This window comes from Microcebus murinus, chromosome 15 (assembly GCF_040939455.1).
Source record: "Microcebus murinus isolate Inina chromosome 15, M.murinus_Inina_mat1.0, whole genome shotgun sequence".
NCBI classification, from domain to species: domain Eukaryota; kingdom Metazoa; phylum Chordata; class Mammalia; order Primates; family Cheirogaleidae; genus Microcebus; species Microcebus murinus.
Window position 1 is genome coordinate 62,796,518 of NC_134118.1, and position 24,067 is coordinate 62,820,584.

General features: G+C 42.2%; 1 protein-coding gene across 3 annotated transcripts in view; it reads left to right on the forward strand.

The window, feature by feature from the left end:
- The first annotated feature begins 12,446 nt into the window (after window positions 1-12,446).
- PDLIM3 (PDZ and LIM domain 3) overlaps window positions 12,447-24,067 on the forward strand; it is a 33,192-nt gene continuing 21,571 nt past the window's right edge. For 2 of the 3 annotated variants that reach the window (XM_012784913.3, XM_012784915.3), the window contains exons 1-3: window positions 12,448-12,635; window positions 20,853-21,004; window positions 22,294-22,378. In XM_012784913.3, the coding sequence (XP_012640367.1) occupies window positions 12,543-12,635; window positions 20,853-21,004; window positions 22,294-22,378 (330 nt within the window). In that variant the 5' untranslated portion in view covers window positions 12,448-12,542. Of the gene's footprint in view, window positions 12,636-20,852; window positions 21,005-22,293; window positions 22,379-24,067 lie in introns of all 3 variants that reach the window. The other variant, XM_012784914.3, reaches the window with a different exon arrangement.

Sequence of the window (24,067 nt, forward strand, 5' to 3'; positions counted from 1 at the left end):
TGGAGAGTAGAAATTTAAAAAATGCAAATTAAAGGATTCCACTGCTAGGTTTAAACGATTCACAAGCTAGGTTCAACCCATTTTATATCCTCAGACCACAGCCGTGAGCCAGCCCAGCCAACTACCAGAATCATTTGGTCCCTGGTTACAGGAAAACCGGATGAGAATGTGTGCACAGAGCGGCAAAAACTCATATTCATTGGTTTTTAAAAAAAACCCAAAGCCCATAACCTCTTGATAGATGGTCATTTTTTTTAAACCCAGAACATCTCACAAAATAGCCAAATATACTCCATAAAGACAGAAGGCAAAATAATGCTAGTTCCGTGACTTCTTCTCATGCAAATCTATAAACTGCCACCAAGAAACAGAAAGGAACCCAATCAGAAGACCATTTTTGCACCTAAAGAAATATATAATTTATGTTTACTTTTCCCAATGTTCTGAGACTTTAGGTGACCCCAAGGATATTGCTACCTTTCATGATCCCAAGGATTGAAAACACACACCAACGTGATGTGCCCCATTGACTCTCGGGCAATCAACTCCAAGATGTTGTTCTATTACTTTGGAAAGCCAGAAAACCTTCAAAGAAGACTGCAAACTCCAGTCGAATGTCACAGTCATGAGTTTAACACAAACGTGAAAGAACTTGCCTCGATGGGCATCTTCTGCCATTTGAATAGCCACATGTGATTTGTGGATCTAGTCTCTTCCACAAGCCAAGTTAACTTTTGATAGTAAGTTAGGAAGATTTGGAGGCTTTCTTATGTTCTCTCTTTTATAAAGAAAGGTGAGTCAGGAACACTATATTTCCCGTTGGAGCTGCATGTCCAACAAACATTTATTGAACACCTACTGTGTCGGGCCTTGCATCGCTTATTGGAGAGAGAAAGAGGTTAAGATTGGCCTTACCCCTAAGAACTTTAATGTCTTTTGAGCCCCTGCATTGCGACAGTGTGAAATACGATGTGTATGGGGAGCACGTGGTTTGTCTCTAACAGAGAGGACACGTAAGAAGGGATTGCAATATGGTGTGGTGTGCGCTAGGCTAGGGGGATGGATATGGTCCTGTAGGAAAACAGAGGAGAGGCACATAAGCGCTACTAGAGAGCGGAGAGGGTCGGAGAATGCTTCCCAGAGAACGTTCACACTGGAGCTGAGACTTGAAGGCTTTATGGAGTAGGGGGAGCGAGCCACGAAGGCGGAAGTCAACATCTCACCCTCCTTGTGACGAAGCTGATTGGAAAAACATATTATTTTGTAGTCAAGTGAACTGGCTAATCCTCTCCGCCCTCCTCCCTCACCACTGCCGTCCCCATGGGCACTGACAATGGTCCAGGCCGGAAGTTTGGGTGTGCAGACCCGGATTATGATCTCACACTGGGCCTGAAAGCAGAGGCAAGGAAAGGCACAGAGGCCCATCCTTAGAGCCTATTAATAGTATAGCTCCACCCAGTTAGAAACGTGGACACCCGTGGCCCTCCCCCACCACTTAAACAATAGGAAGAGTGAGGGTGGTGTGAGAAGGCAAGAATGCTATGCCAGAAAAGTCTCTCCGCATGAAAACAAGAAGGCAAAGACTGAGTCCCCTCTCGAACACACGCTAGTTCAAACCACTGTTGTCCCTCACTTGGTTGATTGCACCAGTCTCCTACTAATCTCCCTGCTTTCACTGTGGTCATGCTCCCCACAGTAGCCAGAAGAATTTTTTTGTGATAAAAATGCATACAATTGGCGTCCCCAAAATTCGTGTATCAAAGCTCTAATCCTTGATGTGGTTATATATGGGGTAACAAAGTGATTAAAGGTAAATGAGGTCATAAGTGTGGGGCCCTGATTGGATGGGATTAATATCATATGAGGAGACGCCAGAGAGCTTGCTGTCTCTGTCTTTCCCTGTCCCCATGCACACACTGAGGAAAGATCATCTGAGCACACAGCAAGAAGGTGGCCGTCCGCAGTCCAAGGAGAGAGCCCTCTCTAGACATCACTCCTGCTGGCACCTTGATCTTGAACTTCTCAGCCTCCAGAACTGTGAGAAAATAAATTCCTGTTATTTAAGCCACCCAACCTGGAGTATTTCGTTATGACAGCTCAAGCTGACTCATGCACACAACTTAAAATTTACCACTTTCACCATTTTAAAGTGTACGCGATTCAGTGACACTAAGCAAATTCACAATCTAGTTCCAGAACATTTTCATCCCCCCAAAAGGAAACCCTGCTGCCATCAAGTAGTCACTCCCATTTCTCACATCTTCTTGTCCCTGGAAACTACTAGTATGTTTTCTATCACTATGGATTTGCCTGTTCTGGATAGTCATATAAATGGAATCATACGATATGTGGCCTTTCGTGCCTGTCTTCTTTCACATAGCCTAACATTTTCAAGGTTCATCCATGCTGTAGTAGGCATAAATATTTCATTCATTTTTATGGCTGAATGACATTCCAGTATATGGATATACCACATTTTGTTTATTCATTCGTTGGCTGACGGACATTTGGGTTGTTTCCACCTTTGGGCTATTATAAACAGTGCTGCTATGGACATTCCTGTACAAGTTTTTGTTTGAACACCTGTTCTTGATTACGTGCCTAGGACTGAACTGCTGGGTTGTGTGGTAACTCTGTGAGGTCACTTGCTGAGGAACTGCCAAACTGTTTTCCACAGTGGCTGCACCATTTTACATTCTCACCAGAAATATACGTCTTCCAATTTCTCCACATCCTGCCAACACTTGCCATTTTAGAGCAGTCTTTTTAAAATAGAAATCTGACCCTATCATTCCCCTGTTTAAATTAAAAATTCTGCTCTTGGCTATGGCCCACAAGATCTCACACGACTTGGTCAGCCCACCTCTTGCTCCTCATCTTTGCACACACTCTCCCTCATGTCTTCACTGCAGCCACACTGGTCTTCGACATGCTCCTTGAACATGCTCGGAGTGTCCTCGACTCAGGGCCTCCATACCTGCTGCTCCCCAAGACCTCATGGCAGTTGTTCCCTCCCAGCCAAGATCTCTGTAAAATAGCTCTTCCCAGAGAACCCTGCAGATTCGCATCTACCTTTTGGTATCTGCTACCTCATTACCCTGGTTCATTGCCTTCACAACTTTCAGAACTATCTGAAATTCATTATCTACTTGTCTACTGTCTTCGTCTACTAGAATGTGAGTTTCACGAGAGCAGGACCCTTGTCATCTTCCTGTTCACTGCTGTGCCCACAATCGTTGGAAGAGTGTCTGGTACAGAATACACACTCCACACACATTTGTTGAATAAATTATTTACTAAATGAATGGATAAATAAATTCCAGGCCAATGAAGCATTGTGGCCAAAGATTTATCAACACTACACAGATCAGTGAGTTTTGGGAACCACAGTTTCAGATGGCTGGAGAAATGGTGTCTGTTCAGGGACCGGGGCAAGTTGAGTCTAGAGACCCAGTTTGAGGCAGAGCTTCAAGACCTGCAGGAGAAGCCACAGAGTTTGATATCTATCCCGAATGCCACTGGAGATCCGCAGAAGAGTTTCAAACAGGTAAGGTCCATGGTTACACTTACCTTTTAGAAACGATCACTGCAGTAGCAGTGTGCAAAGCGAACTGAAGGGGTGAAACCAAAGGTAAGGAAGGAGGTGAGGAGAACTTTCTAGTCACCACAGGAAGTGTCCATGAAAGCCAGAAGGAAAAGAGTAGACACAGGGACAAGGGTTTGGATACAAGAGATGGTCATGTGCCAGTGTGATCCATAAGACTTGGTGGCTCGTCATATATTTGGGGTGCTTGTGGAGAGGTGTGGAAGACTAATGCTCAGGTCTGGACGTCGGGTGACTATTGTGGTGGGGCTCTTCACCAGGTCAGAGGGGAGAAGAAAAGAAAGAAGCAAATGATTTGGATTTTAGATAAGTTGAGTCTGGGTTCCCCTGCGAGAAAATGTTGAATAGCAGCTTCATTATATGGATCTTGCATGCAGCAAAAAAAAAAAAGTGGGGAGGGGCCATAGATTTGACTGGGAGGCAGGCTTTAATTTTTAAGTAGAAAAGGGCATGGGCTTTAGTGAAACCACCAGTGAGATTCCAAAACAAGAGGTGAGTCTCAGGATCATTGACATGTAAGAGATTATTAGAGAGCGGGACCTCTCCCAGGAACCATAAAGCATCCAGATGTCAGAGAAAATCCAGATGATTCTGGTACAGCAGAATCCAAGGGATGGACAATTTTAACAGCCCAGAGCCTTCACTAAGTTTGTTTTTAACTTGTATCATGAACATCCAATCTATGTCTACAACAGTGATTTCATTATTCCAGGGGAGTTTCGGCAAGCGTGCTTTTCTTCCAAATGGTTCTCCTGCAGAGAAGACTTCCCTGTCAGCCACGGCTACCTGCCAGGGCCTTAAAACTTAAAATGTTCATTTCCTGCCCAGTGTCACCAGAAAACCAAAAATAAATAAATAACGGGGCAAAAACATTAATTTTCCTCCACTCCAGAATGTGTCTCTCTTTTTCTAAGAGGAGTCTGAGCCCATTATACTAGAATATAAATAACATTTCCTTATTATTTCAATATGGGCCATATAAAGTAATTAGTTATTAACCCCATTTTTCACCTTTAAAGAATTTTTTGAAAAAAGATAAAAACTAAACATCTGTAGCATGACTATATATGGAGCCCAGTTCTCTCTTGGCTTGACTGACACGTCTAGTGCAGAACACACACATTTTATCTGTTAGGAGACCAGCCCTGGCTCCCAGCGGCGGCGAAGCAGGTGGAAATGCTCAGGGAGGAGGCGTCTGTGATAGATTAAACACTGGAGCAAGTGCTGCGCTTCAAACCTCGGGAGCCACTAAACCAAGGCCAGGCGTTCCGCCATCCAAGTGGAGAACTCCCCGTACAGTTCCCCTGGGGTCCGTCTGCTCCATTCTCATCTGAAATGTTTTCATAGTGATGATAACTGACTCCAAACAGAAAAGCCCCAAAAATGCATGTTCTCTGTTACTGGAGAATGGATCAGATGTGTTTCTATCACAAATATGTGTCTTGGCTCTTCCGATCGCTCTCCGGCGTCGTTAAAGACGTGGGAAGGCACACTGGAAGAGAATATGAGGCCGCTTAACCCTAGCAAGTGAAATATCATTCGGCTGAGGACCAGGTCTTGCTGATTTCCTGAGACACATTCAGGCAGGAATTTCTAGGATTCTGAGAACGGCATTATCAGGCCGTGATGAGGGAAATGGACTCCAACTTTTAGAGGAGTCATTCTCCATAGCGCTTAGTGATTCTGCCCCAGCCCTCGGGGAGAATGAAACTTCAGTTTGAATAGGGCTGCTGGCTTCTTGGGAGTTCAAACCAGTGTACAAACCATCAACAGAGGTTGAGAGGGGGACCCTTGGGTCAATAACCCTTAGCGAATGTGCACTTTTAAAAGGCAACATGAAATAGTAGAAGAATCTGGAAGTGGCAGAAAGAGGCAGAGCCGGGTCTGAATCCAGCTCCGAATTCCAGGTCTGAATCCATTTACAGTATATCTCTCACCTTCTCCCAGTCCTGTATGCTAGGATAATCCTATCCATTTTGCAGGTTTGTTTTAAGAATTAGAAGTAATTGGCAATGTTAAATGCCTAGCACAATGCCTGCCATTTCATGGCAGCTCTTCTAGTGGAGCTCACTTTCATGCAACCGGAACCAGATCCTTGGTCCACAAAGAAAGAAGCATCTTTCTCCACCTGCCAGTTGCAGGAAGCAACCTGCCCTCGTTCAGCTTGAGATCCAACCAGAAGATAATCTGGCAAGGATGGCCACGCCCCAGGTAAGCTGCTCAAATGGGAAAATGGGAACATCTCCCCACCCTGACTAACACACACATGCACACGCACACACGTGCACACACACAAAACTACGCGCCATGCACATGCACACACACAAGCACCCTCTTTCTTCCCAACTCTGCAGTCAGCGAGAGCACTGTACCCCCACGGCAGCGGCAACAGCAACAGGAGCTGGTGCCCAGAAGAGGCCTCAATGTGCTGCTCACCCACAATGTCTCAGTTCATGTTTTCCTGCATACTAATGAGTCCCTTGATTGTTATTAGTTAATTCGGAACAAACAGAGGGGAAACTCCGTGACATTTCAGAGGGGAATACCAAATGAACTTGAGCTGAACCATCACACTGGCCTAAGGAGTGTGACGACGTGGGAATGCAACAATATAGGCTCCTGCCAGCACTCAGGGCAGACACAAAGCATGGAATTCAGTGTGGCTAATTCCCCAGAAGAGATTTCACAAGGGCCCAAATCCTCCGAAGCATGAAAATCGCGTGGGCTCTTACCAAAGCGGAAGTCACACACAATGCGTGGAAGGGCTTAGGAGTATTGGCTGCCTGCCCAGGACCTTAGATAAGTTGGTTTGTGCAGCCAGGCCAGCAAGTGCATGCAAATATACCGATAGCGAGGTGAACTTGAAGGAGATGAAACTGCAAACAATGGGCATGATGGCAACTGTCCAGGAAGGTACTTCTTGGGAGGACTACTGTTGAAGGAAAAATCGAGAGGGAAAAGTCAGCTTCCCCAATCCAACAAACCTCAGGACCAAACCTGCTTCTCCCTGTCAGTACCTGCTGACCACCTCCTCGGTGCCCAGCGCGGGGCTGGCGGTTGTGGTAGATTCCAAAGAAATGCAACCCCTGCCCTGGAGGAGCCTGTTGTCTGATAGGGAGTGAAAAAGTTGCCCTCATGAAAAAGTCATCCTTGTAAGATCAGGTGCCTCCCTAAGTTCAGATCCATTCCTCCTTCCTTTGCTTACCCCAGCACCTATCATTGCTAGGTGTTCGGCTAGATTGGAAGATGGCAAAGCACAAAATTGTGGTATATTGCCCAGATCTAAGAATTAAGCAAGGAAAAAGTCTGAGGTCCATACAGAGGTCAATATTCCCAGGAAATGTGGAAAAGATGTGGGATCTGCTAGAAAAAAAGAGAATGTTCCAGAAAGAAGGAACAGCACATCTAAAAACATAGCATAAGAAATTATAATCCTATGCATTGATTGAAATGACGCTTTCTTAATGTGTGGTACACAGACCACCCACAGTGGGTTTTGGCCTCAGCAACCAAATTCAAATCTCCTGAGGGTGGAGCCCAGGAATTTGCATTTCTAATAAGCACCTAAGCTTTTTGAAGACAGGAGCGTATTGAGCTGGCTAAGGGAACCTAAGATTTAAACACATACATACTCCTCCCTTAAAGATAGAAGTAAAGAAAAGGAGGTAGAGAGGGAAGGAGAAAGGAAAAGAAGGAAAGAAGAAAGGAAGAAAAAGAAGGTGAAAAAGAAATTAAGGTATAGAAAACTTGGGAAGCAGAGGGAGAGCCGCTGGCCAGTCTCTGTGATGACTGCCGCATGACGTGGAGACAAATCTGAACCTCGTCCCTGGCACGCTAACGAGAGGCCCTCCAAGCCCTTGCTCTGTGTGTTGCTCTGTCCCAGGGGCAGCAAAGTGTGCTAGCCTAGGGACCGGACGGTGAGGAGCCTCAACGAGGCAGGCGTCTGTGAGGTGCAAGCACAGGAGCGATGGCAGGCAGGGAAGCAATCACAGAACACTTGCCACCGTCCAGAGATGTCCCGAGGGCCTGTCGCGTGCAGGGAGAATTTAAAATGAACTAGAGAGCTAGATCATCTATTACCGTGGTGTTAACACACCTCAGTTTACGGGAACTGCAGCCGTTCTTGGAAGGGTCTGACCTGGTGACACTGGTACTCCTGCCGCCACCAACCCCTGGCCTTGATCCTCCCGTGTCTCTGCTCTGTGTTCTCAGCATCTTCTGTTCTCCCACTTCAGCAACAGTCACAAAGCCGCTCCCATCTAAAAAAAAATAATAATAACCCGAGTCCCATTCAGCAGAGGATCCTAGCTCTCCGCTTCCCTTTTGTTAACAAATTCCTTGGAAGGATTTTCCTTCTTCACCTCCCTCTGCGACTCCCACGCAGGCTGCCTCTGTCCGCCATTCTGGTGGCACTGCCCGGAGGAACCACCAGATCTGACAGGCACTCATCAGCACAACTTGACCTTCACCTCCCTCTCTTAGTCGCCTTCTCTCCTTGAACTTTTCTCCTCACTTGTCCTCCACGCCGCCACTCTCATGGTATTCTTTGACCTTTTTTATAAGAGGAAAAACATATTCTTCTCTGGTCCTCCTTTTCTCCCACCCCTTAAATGCTGCTGTTCCTGTTTTTGGGGGCTCAATCATCGAGCAGATGCTCTTCTCGCCTTGCAGACCTGACTTCCTTGGGCAATTTCATCCTCTCTCTGGTACTCTTGCTCCGTAGCGAATCATCCTCAAAGTCAGAAGCTTAAAACAGCCATTTCATTATGCTCACAGATGCTACAGGTCAAGACTCCAGAGAGCGTAAGGGGGGTGACTCCTCTCCACCCCACGATGTCCACAGGCTGAGCTGAGGGGACCCAGAGGCTGGGGGTGACTTAAGGGCTGCAGACTGTGTTACGAACAGAATGTGCCCCCCTCCCAAAATTCATAGGTTGGAACCATAACCCCCAGTGTGATGGTATCAGGATGTAGGACCCTTGGGAGGTGGTTAGGGTTAGAGGAGGTCATGAGGGTGGAGCTCCCAGGATGAGATTAGTGTCCCTATAAGAAGAGGAAGACTAGTGCTTTCTCTCAAGGACGCAGCAAGAAGGCAGCCATCTGTAAACCAGGAAGAGGGCCCTCACCAGATACCAAATCGACCAGCACCTTGATCTTGGACCTCTCAGGCTCCAGGCTGTAAGAAATAAAGTTTTCTGTTTAAGCCACCCTGTCTATGGTATTTTGTGATAGCAGCCCCAAAATGACTAAGACATACTGAAAAGAAATATCTTTACTCATATGTCTGGTGCCTGGTCTGGGAGTACCAATAGTGGTACCAACATGTGACCTCTCTGTGCAGCCTGGGCTTCCCCAGAGCTCTGAGCTGGCAACTCAGGGTGTCAGGCACGAGTGTTATGATCAACGAAGCAGCAGCTACATCACCTTTTCTGACCCAGCCTCGGAAGTCTGTGTCACTCTCACTTCATTCATGGTGACATAAGACTCACACATCTATGCAAGTTCAAGGGGAGGAGACATGTATTCTACCTCTTGAAATGAAGGATGTCAAAGAATTTGCAATCACTTTTTTAAAACCGTCTAACTTACAACCACAGATTCAACTATAACTCCAAAATATTCATTCTCAAGCCCAAATTCTCCATTTATATATCCAATTGCTCACTATACTACTCCCACTAATAACAATAACAGCAAACGATTACATGCACATATAGCATGTGCCAGGCACACTTCTAAGTATCTTATTAACTCATGTAAACCTCACAGTAACTCTAGGAGGCAAATACTATTATTACCACCATTTTAACAAAGATGTTCAATCACTTGCCTTCAGATCACATGACAAGTACAATAGAGCTGGCATGTCACCTAGGTAGTCTGGCTCCAATTCTTCCTCTTAGTGTACCACATGGCACAGAGACTGTACAGGCACTTCAGAATCAGCACAACTAAAACAGTGCTCTAATCCACCATTCCCTAATTAAAACAAAAATATCTTGTGCTTCCTACACATTTTCTCCTTGTTAATAATCCCACCATTCATGTAAAACTCAATGCAGAAGTCTGGGAGCCATCCAAATCTCCTAATTTCTCCCTAATCCCATGTGAGATGTGTCCCCAGATTGTGCCAGTTAACATCTTAGTGGTTCCCATAGCTGCCCACTCCCCATCCCCACTGCCCCAGTCCACATCTTCTCCTGGATCATTGCAGTCGTAACTGGACCCCTTGCTTTCTATCTCCTTCAATTGGCAGTCTTCCTCCCACCTCCCAGAATAATGCTTGTAAATGTAAATCTGACCACTGTACATGTTCCTTAAAACTCTTCAAATGCTGCCTATAGGATAAAGCCAAAACCTTAGTGTAACATACAAAATCCTCCCTACCGATATGGCCCCTGACTACCATGAATCTTGTCTCCTGTCTCTATCTGACATGCTACGTTCTACCCACACCAAATTACTTGCTATTTCCTAATTTGCCATCTGTTCCTTGTCACCCTGCCACTGCACATCCTATATAGTTCTTTCTGCCTTAAATGTCCTCCCTCCTATGCCCCTCCCAATTCCAGCCACCTGGAAAACACTTACCCTTCAAGATCCAGCTCTAGCATCCCTTCCTCTGGAAGCTTTCCTTGACACCTTTCCCAGGGACGGTTGATTCTTATTCCATTCATGGTACAAGACACTGCCCCACTGTTTTGCTTCAAAATGGAAAAAGAAAATAAATGAAAGAGTCATGCAAAAAGAACTTCTCTTTAGAACAACATTTAAACTAAAAGCAGGACTCTAGGAGTAATTAGGACTGGGCCAGTGCTTCTTCCTTAGAATACTCCATCACAGCTATTCTCACCTCTACCTCGACAGTCACCTCGGACACTTTCTTCTGGTCTCAGTGAACAGTAGGATAAATATATTTATCTTACTGTTATAAATATATTTATCCTACTTTCATAAATATATAAATGAGCCTTAGGAATTCATCAGGTGTCATACTGCAGCTGTAGAGATGCTGCCTACATCTAAATAATGCCAAAAGGACTGGTAAAAAAGGCAAAGAAAAAAATCTTTTATAAATGTGCTCATGAGGTAAGGTATAAACAATTATTGCAATCACACAACACCAAATAACTTGTCTCATTTTTTTTCTGAATTGACCTCTGCGTGTGTGCATGTGTGTGTATGTTTGTACCATACAGACACAGCCAGTGACGGGCAGGAGAAAAGTGCTGGCAGTAATACAGCCAGCGAAATCAGCAAGAGCATATGATGCTCACATACCTGATAACAACATAGGTGGGCATGGGGAAATGTCTGGAACTATAAAGCACCTGTTCCCTGGGACTTTCACATAATCCACTGCAGTGACAAAGTATTACCCATCCTGGTTTTGGGATTTAAACTTTCCCAATCTGGTTCACTTTGCTTACAGTTTCCTATGTCTTCTTCCTCTTTTCTCAGTCTTAAAAGTGCTTCCAAACAAACTGCTCTCTTAAAGGTGTAGTACGGCTCTGCTCTCCTGGACTGGTGTGGCCTGTCATAGTGGGCGTTATGCCCAAGAGCCTTGCTCTTGGGTTTTAAAGGCACTTCATGCATCTCTTCTCTCGTCCTCCCCGCTCTCTTTGGGAATTGGAGCATCCTGCTGCATGCCACCGGATATACTGGATTCCACTCTGAGACTACAGCGGGACCCACCTGGGCCCTCCCGATCATTATTCCTACACCAGGCAGACATTGGAGTCAGGCAGACCTGAGTTTGCTAGGTCAGTTTTACCATTTATTAGCTGTGTGACCTTAAGCAAGTTACTTAACTTCTAAGAAATTATCTCCTCACCTTAAAACAAAATGATAGGATGAACCAAGATCACACATGTCAAGCAATTGCTTTACACCTGGACCATAAAGATGCTCAGTGAATACTCAGCCTTTCCTTTCTCCTCTGGGCAGTTCCGGCGCATGTTGAGGTCCTCTTGGTCCACCACTCACACTCCACTGGGCACCCTCACCCTGGCCGCAGCTTCCTTCCCACAGGGCAGCCTCAACTCCTAGGTGACAGTTACACTCCCCTCCCAAGTATCCAAAACATAGTCTAGAGAGACCAAAGCTGAAGGAGGCGACAATTGCTTCACTCAAAATTCTTTGTATTTATATTTTGAGTGTATTGATTCATCATCCATTCATATGAACTTCTATAATAGAGGATTCATGGATAGGGTATATGTTTGCACATTTTCACTTTTAGATTTCATTTATAAAAATGTTTACATATATTTATATACTTATTAAAGTATATTATATACCCATAAATATATGTAAATATGTACATATATTTTTAATTGTAGAAATGCTTACTATTTATTGAGAATTTTGCTGTGCAGAAGTGCTCATTAAATTCTCACAGTAACCCTCCAAGGTAGGTACAGCTATTACCCATACTTGACAGGTGGGGAAACTGAGGTTTAAGGACGTTAAGCGACTTAGCCAAAGTCGCAGATCTAGTAAGTATTGCCGCACTCCCCAAATTGCTAAACAACTTGCTGTATTGATGATGCTTGTTTTTTATTTTAATCGAAAGCATGAAGGCTGTGGTCCGACTGCCTTTAACTTCGCCCCAAGTGCACCGCTGAGCGGCAAGCAGGGACACACCGGAGGACAGACAGGTGCGCCTCTAGGAGCGAGGGCGCTGTAACCCGAGCCTCCTCCAGGCGCGCCAGAGGGTCGCGAGGCTGCGCCCAGCGGTGCGCGGTGACTCCCGCGGCTCGGCCCGGCTCCCACTTCCAAAGTTGGAGCTCTCCTTGGTGGGAGGGGACGGGGAGGAGGGGGGACCAGTGACGTCACCCCGGGCCAGGATAAAGCTCCCCCGCCGCGGTCGGGGACACTCCCGGTGGGCAGGGCCGCCCGTCGCTGCGCCCCGCGGAAGGCAGCGCCAGGAGGCACCATGCCCCAGACCGTGGTCCTGCCGGGCCCCGCGCCCTGGGGCTTCAGGCTCTCGGGGGGCATCGACTTCAACCAGCCTTTGGTCATCACCAGGGTAAGCATTTGCCGGTCTTGCTTTCGCAGCCAGTCGGGGACTGTGGCGTCCAGGGAGACGCCGGGGTCCGCTGGGCCAGGGGTAGCCGGGGAGCCCGGTGGGGCGGGCGCGACCGCGCGGTCGGTCCTGGGCGGCGGCGACTGTGCCAAGGTGAAGTTCGCAGGATGCGGAGCGGCTTAGAGGGGTCTCAAAGTCAGCCCGAAAGCTCTCCGCATCCCCTGGGTCCCCAGCGACTTCCCGAGGAGAGGCCACTGCGGGGGCTGGGGTGCCTTCTCGCCCCCCACGCCCCGTCTCCCTTGGGTCGCAAACAGGTGGAGCCGGGAAGGAGTCCCGGGAAGGAGGGCTGACACTGCGCTTGTTTCTCGGAGCCGGAGGCGCATCCCGGAGTTTTCCTTGTCTGGGTGGAAACGTCAGCAGCAGCGCTGATCGCGGGGCGCAACCGGGGTTGGCCAAATTGGAGCCGCTCGTGTCAGCCCAGACAGAGAAAATACTCCTCATGCGTATTCCTGAGTTTCCAGGCATGTTGAATAAATATTTTCCAAAACTGGGAACTTGGCTTAGGATCCATCACCTATAACTCAAATCACAAAGAAAACTTGTCAGTTTAGTTTACCAGGTGGGAAGTAAACACTCAGGCTAGTAACTCTGAAACTAATACTTTAATAGTCAAAGTCAAGCTTTTCTTAGTGTTCTCAAGAGTATTGTCTAATTGCGAACAATAAAAAGGTAAAAATGAAACCGCAGGGTTTCTCTCCTGTCAGTAAATTTCTATAATTAATTCTAAAGCATTATTTGGTCTAGTTGATTTTTTTTTCTAACATAAGTGTTTTTCTTAATATAAAATTAATATTATTCTTTTAGTTACCACATATAAAGTATTTGAAACCTATTTAAAGGCATAAGCTTTCATAATATTATACTTTTGCTTTCAGAATATTGTACTTTGTTTTCTTCTTCTCCTTGCTGCTTATACTGTATTTTATAAATGTATACTTTGTAATCTGATTGCTCATATAGATTTTGAACAAGGTAATACCTTTTAAATTCTGTTTTATTTGTAGATGTCTATGAGACTTGGGAACCAACGTCATTTTAAAAATTTCTCAAAGCATGTATCGTATAGAAGTGTACAATGAAACATTTCAAGCTTTGTTTTACATTTTTCAAAAACATATAAACACATCTGACATGTGTTTTTATATGGGACATGAAGACTGTTTAACCCACCCCAAAAAAATGTTCCTAAGTAAATTAAGCAGAAAATGCTTCAGTGATCTGGGCCAAGCAATTCCTTTTATAGATTTACCAAAGAAAACAGTTTCCATTATCTCTACTAAGAAATATTTCCAGTTTCTGGAGTATAGTTTTCATTTGTTTATATTAAATGAAATAAGCTTTTGAATCCTAACAAAGAATAAATCATATTTATATTAAATCACAAATAATTTTGTCACAAAAATTATTTAAAAGATTTTAAAAGAAATATTTTGCTGACACTGTGTAACATATCAATATAATTTAATCATACGTTTTTAAATTTGAAGCTGTTGATAATATAAATATTTATTTTAAAGTAGTACTTACATTCTTGAGTTGAATAATAGAAGCTATTGGAAATGTATTTGATATAATAAAAATTATTAACTGGGAAGCCAATTCTGTCTGGAATTTCTAACTCACAACTAATTTATGTCACTCATTTTGACACTTGGTTCAGTAACAGTGCATGACCAGATATGATTTTTTCATTTGACTATGCCTTTTCTCTTTAATTAATTTAACTCCAGGAGAACAGGTTAAGGTAAACTGTTTTGTACCCCAAGTGTCCCCAAAGCTATAGACATAGTAGATTCTTATTTAATAAATGAAGGCATTATGCACTTGAACTTTTATGCTTTAGTGAACACCTAATTGAAAATATTTTCACTGAAATTTTAAGAATACTGAAAATCATTTGGAAAAAGACTAAAAAGTATTATGCAGAAATAATTGTCAGTGTTATTAGGTAGTAGAATTATTTCATTACTTTTATAATTTTTATATTATTTTAAAAAGTAGTGAATAAGGTTGTATGTACCCTCAATACCACAAAAAGTCCCATAAATGAGATGTATTTCCTCAAGTCCATTAAATCAACTTCTTCCTCCTACAAGCTAGACCCGTCCCTCCCTGCCTCACGCTATACAAGTACAGACTATAGCAATACTCCTAGACGATGGAGCTCCAGCCAGAGTTTGTGGAAGAGTGACAGATAGAACTCTCGCCATCAATTGAAACTACAGTTCACAAAATTAGGACAGGACGCCCCACCTCATAATTGTTTACAATCCAGTTAATCATCCAGATGAGTCTTTGTATCATAAAAAAAAAATCAAAAGTAAGGTAAATCAAACACCAGACATTCTCAAAACAAATTTAGCACTTGCTTATCATATACACAGTTTGTAGGAAAGCATGTTCTGGGCCATAAGTGTGCTATACTTTGTGCAATGCAAAATTTAAGTTTTGGATGTTCAGTTTAGGTGGGAGGAGTTGCTATTTCAAATATCATGTATAACTGGCCTAAGCATTTCGCAGAGTAAATTTTAAGGTTCACCTCTCTAAGTGAGCATCTGTTCTCTTTCTTGCAAGAAAGTTCAAAGGAGTCTCTCTGTTAAGTTTTTGGACCGTCTGAAAGGTGGATCTGCTCTCACAGACAGTTACAGATTTCCTTTCAAAAAATTCCTGTGGAGTATGATAGTGCCCCTCACCCCTCACCAGAGAGGGGTACATTCCAAGACCCTGCCAGTGGATGACTGAAACTGAGACTCGTACCAAACCCTATATGCGCTAGGTTTTTTCCTGCATGTATATACCTGTGATAAAGTTTAACTTATAAATTAGGCACACTACTTTTGCACTTTGGGGCCATTGTTAAGTAAAATAAGAGTTACCTGAACACAAGCACCACAACAGTATGACAGTCGGTCTGCTGAGACAGGTACGAAGTGACTCAGGGGCAGGTAGCATCTATAGTATGGATATGCTGGACAACGGGACAATTCACGACCTGGGAGAGACGGAATAGGATGGCTGTGAGGTTTCACTCCACCACTCAGAACGGCGCACAATTTAAAACTTATGAAAATTGCTTATTTCTGGAATTTTTTGTTTAATATTTTTAGACAGAGGTTGCCCACAAGTAACTGAAACCTCAGAAAGCAAGTGGCAGATAAAGGAGGACTAGTGTACAGGACAAGCTTCTTTTGTGTATGTGACATAAAATGATTGTATACATGTGATGCCAGTTTGTCTCTCTCAGAATCCTCCTTTCCATTCTCCATATCTCCCTCCTTCCTGTCTGGAGCACACCCAGGATCGAGGATGTTGAAACTGAGAATGCTATATGGACTTGGGTACCAGCACAGAAAATGTTAGCGTATTCTTAAGTTTTGTAGACTTTAACATAGAAAAGTGTATGACTTTATTATAAACTGGATTTGAAATTTAAACTTTTAGAAAGGACTGTTTACAGTTGAATGCAATTCTTTTCCAGGCCAAAAGAAATGTAGTGGAAAGGTTAATGTGAATGAAAACCTATTTAATTTTGTTCTAATAAAGACCATGTCTACACGTGAAAGCACTAGTTTTCATGTGTTCGTAACATTCATGCATCCCACAAATATCTATTACATGCAGAACGTCTTGTATGTAAAAGGCACTGTGAGGGCACAGTTATAATTTAGCTGGGTTTCTATCTCCTGAGAAGCTCACATATCAGTAGAAGAGAAGGGACATGTACGTAACTTGCCATGATACAAACCTGTCCAGGATTCTACCAGAAAAGTACGGCCAAAGAGATAGGAGAAGTCGGGGGAAAGACCCTAAGCAAGCTTCTTATACTTTCTGAGCATCAGTTTTTCCATCTTAATATAGAAATAACTATTTTGTGAGATTATCTTAAGAATTAAGCAAGATGTTAGTTCTCAATAATAATATAATAATAGTTCTCAACCCTGGCAGCATATTAAATAGAACCACCCAGAAAACTTTTGAAACTACCCAGGCCCAGGTGCATGCAGACATTCTCATATAGCTGGCATCAGATATGGTTCTAGAAATGTCATTTGTAGCCAGGTGCTGCAGGGCTTTAGATTCTAGGGAGGCATATGGAGTTTATTTGGTAGGTATGGAGAACAGCTGAATGATGGGGTTTCTCATGATTTCCATCCATGCAGCGCTTCAGTGTATACTTGTCTTGTGCCATCACTGTTTCAGTAATTTTTATTCTTAACATAACAATCATACCAGGGCCATATCTTCAACTTCCCTTATGTCTCCCACATCAATAGAAAAATTATAGATGCTTTATAAATTAATTTTTTCCCAGATGGGCCCAAGTAATAGGTTAATGTGAATAATAGAAATCATCTGAGGCACTCGTTAAAAACACAAATTCCCTGGCTCCTGTCCTAGAGATTCTGATTCCTGATCCCAGGCATCTGGAGTAGAATTAGAGCCTTTATGTTCAACAAAGACCCCAGGTGACCCTTATAATCACACAAGCTTGAAAACATGGTGCTAAGTGATTGATTGCAGTACTATGTCCAATTCTCTCTCTAGTACTTTTGATGTTTGAGACCCCAATGAACCTAAATAATAAATAATCCATTGAAAAACTCCATGCCTCATTTCAGCTCTCTCTTCTCTTAATTTGGGAAAACATGGTAATAATAAACCATGAGTAATAATATAATAATATAAGGTAAGAATATTATAATAAAGTAGTAATCAAAAGTAATGCTGGGAAATAATAGATAGTTATGATTAAACATAGTTTAACTCACTAAACCCAGGTCAATTTAGCAGTCGTTTTCTGATCACTAGATGAGCACAACTTGAAAACTTGGAAGAAGTAAAGGCATCATGTTTCTTCTCTCTCATCCCTCTCTCCATGTGATTTTTTTCTTCTTCATCAACTCCCTCCTTTTTGGTCCCAGGTTAGCATGACCAGGTTGAATGCAAAGTCAGAAGTGGGTTCTGGCCATCACTGTCAAACGCCTTTCCTAGCTGACTTCTGAAAGAGCTGCTGACATAGCTGTATAGCTGCTCCCAACTTAGCAGGAAGCCACAGGTTACTTAGACACCTCTTCTCCTCTGACAATCAGAGGCAGTCTTCTTTATCCACCCGTCTTAGAGAGTTATTCTGACAGTCAAAGGTGGGAGAAGGAACTTTGCAAATATAACATTTTGCATAAGATGGTATTATTACCTTTAGTATTAATATTGGTAATACATTTTAGTAATATTCAATATCTAAGATCTCCAAGTTAGATATTCAATAGCTGTTCGATGTCCAAGTTCAGATGTTTCTGTTTAAAATGGATATAGACACATATATACACAGCCCTACTTTCCACTCATCCTAACTCAAGCTAAAAGAAAGTTAGCCTTTTCCAAATCAAGTTTGAGTGTTACGTAACTTAAATCTATTTAAGTATGTTAGAAAAGCTAAGTCAGGCTTTAAAAGCAAGCACATTGAGACATACTTTATCGTGTTTTAACTCAAAGGAAAGTATTCTGGTCTTAGAAGTTTAAAAATAGAAAATACTGATTTTGACAAACTATACCAGAGAAAATTAAAAGTTTAAGATTATTTTTATCCCTACAATTCACATTGGGGATGGAAACTTTTGTTCTTCTAACAGTTCTGGGTCTGGGAGAATCTATAAATGGAAAACATGTATGAAATGCCTCCAACAGGCTCCCATGTAATGATCCCCAGTGTCTTCACTCAGCTTCTAGTAACTGTTCCTATTGGAAAAATCATCGTGATTTTCTACCGTAAGATGATCACAGAAATAAAGTAAGTGCATAAACATTTTAGTGATGAGGCATAAGATCTAGGACAGATGAGAATTTATTATTTTAGTAATTTTATTTATTTAGATGAACATGGATCTCTGTTAGAACCACAAAGTTAAATAGATAGCTAGAATAAGCAAATGAAGAAAAATCAAATAAATTAATGACTAATCCTCAAGTAAAGCATTAGGAACCATCTAATTTTATTAGATGGTTTATTTCTGGAGCAGTTAGAGATTTAAGTCAAGTTCTATTATTCAGCTCTAACTAGTGGGAACATAACACTGATAGGTTGACATTAATAGCCATACCTTTGGGCATATGAGGACTAACACTTTTTTCTACAAGCTATGATTTAAATGGCCTTTTTATTCATCCTTCAATTAATTTTTCATGAATTCTAAACACTAGGGTATATACTATGAAGTATTAGAAATAGACATAATATTATACATGTCCTGAAGTGCTTCTAGTCCAGTTGGGAGGACAGGCAACATACAGGTAAATAAACCAACATAAAGGTGTACATAGTTTTCATGAAGGAAATGAACAAGGTGTACTGGCGAAGAAAGATGGGGGAGCAACTAGAGAAGCTACTTCACATGTTAGGGGAAGTGTCTCTGAGAAGGTAGCCTTTGAGCCTAGACCTAATGTCTGAGCAGGAGCAACCGGGTGAGGTGTGGGGCAAGCATTTCAGGCAGAAACAACAGTGTGTATAAAGCCCCAAAGAGAGTACAAGTGCGGCCTATTTGAGGAACTGAAAGGAAATCAGGAGGGCTACAGCACCGTGGATAAGGTGCAACAGGAATGATGTAAAATGATATGACATAAGTGGGCAGGGTAAGATTCATGTGAGCCTAGGAAGAGGTATATAGTTGGGATTCACCCAGAGAAATTGGGAGTAGATATAGCAGTCAAAAAAATCATTGCCTTTAACTGAATACTCGACATAGTAATACTTTCAAATTTTCTATTTTTAAACATTTAAAAATATGGAAAGCCATATTTTGCCACATCCCATATCCTTAAGTATACCTTTCATTCCTATCCACCCTCTGCCCCAAATGTGGCTTTGTTATAGACAGCATAAAATTAGATCTTGCTTTTTTACCTGGTTTGACAATCTCTGTTTTTTTAATTGGTGTGTTTAGACCATTTACATTTAATGATATGTAACTGATATGGTTTAATTAAAATCTATCATCTTGTTAGTTGTTTTCCATTTATTTTATCTGTTCTTTATTCATGGAGAAGAAATCTTGAGTGAATACAAACTTCCCTTGTATCTGCAGTTCTCAGGGGTTCTATATATACGCATGCTAACTCAGACTCAATCTTTAGCAATTTGATAATGATTTTAGCTGAATTCTTCTTAACTACTAATATGGTGGCCACATCTTCCTCTGTGTTCTGCTACAGCTCAGCCCATGCTCATATCTTATCTTTTCTTGGAAGTGCCTCTCTTTCTTTAGATTTCATGTTCACTGCCCTGTGACTTCAGCTCTCCAAAGAGTTCAAGAAAAGCTATAGTTTTATATATTATCTGGCATCTTCTTGTTAGTGCAAGAGTGATTCTTTCTCTGGATTTCTATACCCTAGGTGTCCTGTCTTAGTTCAGGCTGTTATAACAAGGTTCAATAAACTGGGTAGCTTATAAACAACAGAAATTTATTTCTCAGAATGCTAGAGGTTGGAAGTCTCAGGTCAGGGTACTAGGATGCTTGGGTTCTGATGAGGGACCTCTTCTGGGTTGCAGACAGCTTTGTTGCTTCCTCACATGGTGGAAAGAGAGCAAAGAGAGCTCTCTGAGGTCTCTTTTATAAGTGCACCAATCCCACTTCTGAGCCAATTCGCTCCCAAAGGTTCCACCTCCAATACCATCACATTGGGAGTTAGGATTTCACCATATGAATTTGGGGAGGACATAAACATTCAGCCCATTGCATGTCTCTTGTATGAATTTTAAAGATGATAAATTATAGGGATGTTAAAGCAGTTTCAATTTAAATATAAAAGTTGACTAAATTTAGTAAAACTCTATTCCCAATTAGAGACTTATGGATAACAAAAAGCTAAAAAAACAAATTGTTTTCTAAATGAAGAAAACATGATTCCAGACAGTTATGCAAGATGTTTTAAAAGAGAATAACAGATGCAATGATAAAGTGTGGTTAGTAAGAAACAAAATTATTTAACATGATGTAAAAATAAGGCTAACACAATTGACCAATTAAGAGTTATTGTAAATTAGACTTAAGATTTTCTGCCCAGTGAAACATTATAAATGTTACCAGGCTGAAATTAAAATGTCAGGCACAAAATTCAAGAAATTGCCGGATGCTGGTTTTTAAATGGTGCCCTGATTTCTTCCAGATTACTCCAGGAAGCAAGGCGGCAGCTGCCAACCTGTGTCCTGGAGATGTCATCCTGGCCATTGATGGCTTTGGTACAGAGTCCATGACTCATGCTGATGCGCAGGACAGGATTAAAGCAGCAGCACACCAGCTGTGTCTCAAAATTGACAGGTGCGCCTTAATTCATGGTGCTGAAATCGGATCTGTTTTGCAGGAGAACCTGAACCAGAACTATAAATGGTTTCATCTTCCCAGTAAGAAGGAGTGTCCCAGGGCCTAGAATTTTGACTGGCTTTTTTATGTATCAGCCACCATCATCTGCTTTTCACTAAAATCAGTCAAGCTAGTAGTTGTTGACAGATCATTTCTAAAAAGAATTCTCTGGAATGTCAGACTAATGAAATAGGCTGGGAGAATTTTTTCCTATACTAACCCAGTTAATTGATTCTGAAAATAGAACCACTGGCCACATAAACACTGAACAGCAGGACTAGTTGTACTGCTGTTCTCAAGGTGGTAGAGAATAAAATAGAATTTAGAGATTCTCCTAAAAGAATCTCTTGACTTGCCAAAAGGTGATCATGTTCAAAATTGGTTCCTAATATTCTGTATGCCTTTGGCTGTTTTGTACAGAATTCAGCCTAGAAGGTATAAGAGTGCATGTGCAAATATGCCGAAATAAAAAAAAAAAAAGAGTGCATGTGCACCATGAGTGTGTTAGATACTGGGACATTCCTGACCAAAAAAAAAAAAAAAAAATTTAAGAAATTGAACCTGATCTCTTGCTATCAGATCCCTGATCTCAAACTGAACCAGGAAAATCATGATTTTTTTTATCACAGTGGATCTTTGTGTTATCCCATTACTATCGTATTCACAATCTTCCCTGCTGTGGTATGGAAGGATCAGTCGATCTACCAATCTCTCATTTCACAGAGTGGAATAGATCCTTTCCCAGTCTATGCAGAACCTTGTTCCTGCCGAGCACCCAGTCCCTTAGGAACCACAGGGTCCCAGGTAGATGCATGAGAAGGGCCGTAGAAGGCACATTTCCCTGATGCCAGTAGCAAATCCACGTGGCAGGTCACTCACTGTCTCCTGGGGTGGCCTGGGTAAGGCAGGAGGGAAGAAGAGGAGGCCCAGGGAGTTTGCCTCCTGGCATCTGCAGGACAGAGCCTCCCTCTCCTGTGCTACTGCCCACAGCATTGGAGGCCTACTTTCTCCAGAAACTGCGCAGTGGGCTCCAGGCAGGTTTGATCTAGTCCAAAATCCCCCAAAAGGACACTAAAAATGTAAACCTAATTGGATGTGAAAGTACAGAATAATAGGCAAAAAATATTGCTTTTGTTTAAATTAATAACGGTTGCTAGCATTTTCACCAACACAGTGGGGAATTAAAGTATACTAAAACTGGAAGTACCATGAGAATGTGGGGTTTACAAATTTTATTTTATTTACAGAGCAGAAACTCGCTTATGGTCCCCACAGGTGGCTGAAGATGGGAAAGCTCACCCTTTTAAAATCAACTTGGAATCAGAGCCCCAGGTATGACCTTCAGAGTAAATGATAGGACATTGTATTTTCTTTTAAATGATGGGGATGCCTTCCAAGAGAAAGAGGAGGCAAATATAAAAACAGGAACAAGTTTCACCTGACGAAGCAGTTGTCTGTCCTTATTCCCTGAGATGAATTTATATTATCCATGTTTTCTTACATCAAGGAAAAGGGGAAGTGTATGTAGGTGAACATCATGTTGAAAGACAAATATGTTCTGATCAGGAAGAACTTGGCTAAATCTACATAGAGTCCACTTATTTTTTTTTTTTCATTTCTTATGATGGACTTCTGCCAAATGACCATGAGGAAATCTAAGAAGTTTAAGTTGTTAAAACAAAGCAAACCAAAAATAAGACCTACCCATTTGAAACAGGTGTCTCTAATCTAACAGTCATCGTGAACTTCAATCCTCCGTGGTCTCGCCAGATCTTATTTTACATCCTTCTTTAATTCTCAGTTCTGGTGTTCTATAATTGAGTTATTCTGTGAAAAGAGTTGTACACTATGTTATCATGGTGATATTCTGCCAGAGTGTCTGAATTACAAAAAATAAAGGATTTTCCCTGGAGGCAACTCTGATGAGCTAAATTAAACTAATCATCTAATGCTTATCCAACTATGTCTACTTGCAAAAGATCCGGAAGACTGAAATTAAATCAAACTTCGATTGTGATGTACTAAAAAATATAATTAATTAAAGAGTTCTAGAACCTCAACTTAGAAACTCCTGAGGTTTAGAAATAGGTTTAATATCCCTTTTGAAAACAGTATTCCTACTAGCCTGATTGGATATTCCCAATGTGTTGTTTTTCTATAAATCTAATGAAAATGAACTGAAAACATGTGTATAATTTATGCCTTAGTAGGGTTTCTCCTGTCAGAATCATGAACTCCTGAATTTTTTTTGTTTTTGTTTTCCACTTGTCTCCATAAGCCTCTGTTTTCTTCTGCATAAAACAGACATAGAATAATATAAGTACATGTATCTCCTAGGGATTCTCAAAATTTTAAATAAAATAATGCAAGCAAAGAGCTTGGCACATTGGTTTGCTCATAGAGATACTCAAGTAAGTGGTAGGTCTTACTACTATTAGTGTGGTACACCCGTCCCAGGCTGCAATCAGAAAGTCTCCTGGCCTTTCTTGCTGGTGAGATAGGACGTTGCCTACGTTATCGGGCTTCCTAGGAGCCAGGAATGCCTTCCTCACTACTGCTACAAGGGTCATTAAAAATTACGTGGGGCCAAAGCTTTATTTTCACTTAAAATGCAATCCCTCCAGGAGAAGAAGCATCCTGAGTAATATAATCTTTAGAGGAAATGAGTTTATTAGATGCTTGTCCTAGGCTTTTGACTAACAGGAAGGTAGCGTCTCAGCCTAAAATCACTAAAAGCAAGAAGAGAACACAGGCTCCAAATGGAGTGAGAGGACACGGAATATTTACGAAGGCAGGAACCATGAGGCCGTTCTCTTCACTTGGAGTCCCCCAGGCACAGTGTGCAGCTCAGCGAATAGCTGACATGAATGACAGGACCTGGAGGCCCAGAGATGGACCATGCATTTCCCAACATTGCCAGGGCCAGTCCCGGAAACCAAGACACAGAGTGGTGTCTGCACCACGCCCAGCTGTGGCATTGTAAAAGGGATCTTGAAAGTTGAGTGGGAAATTTAGGTCAGA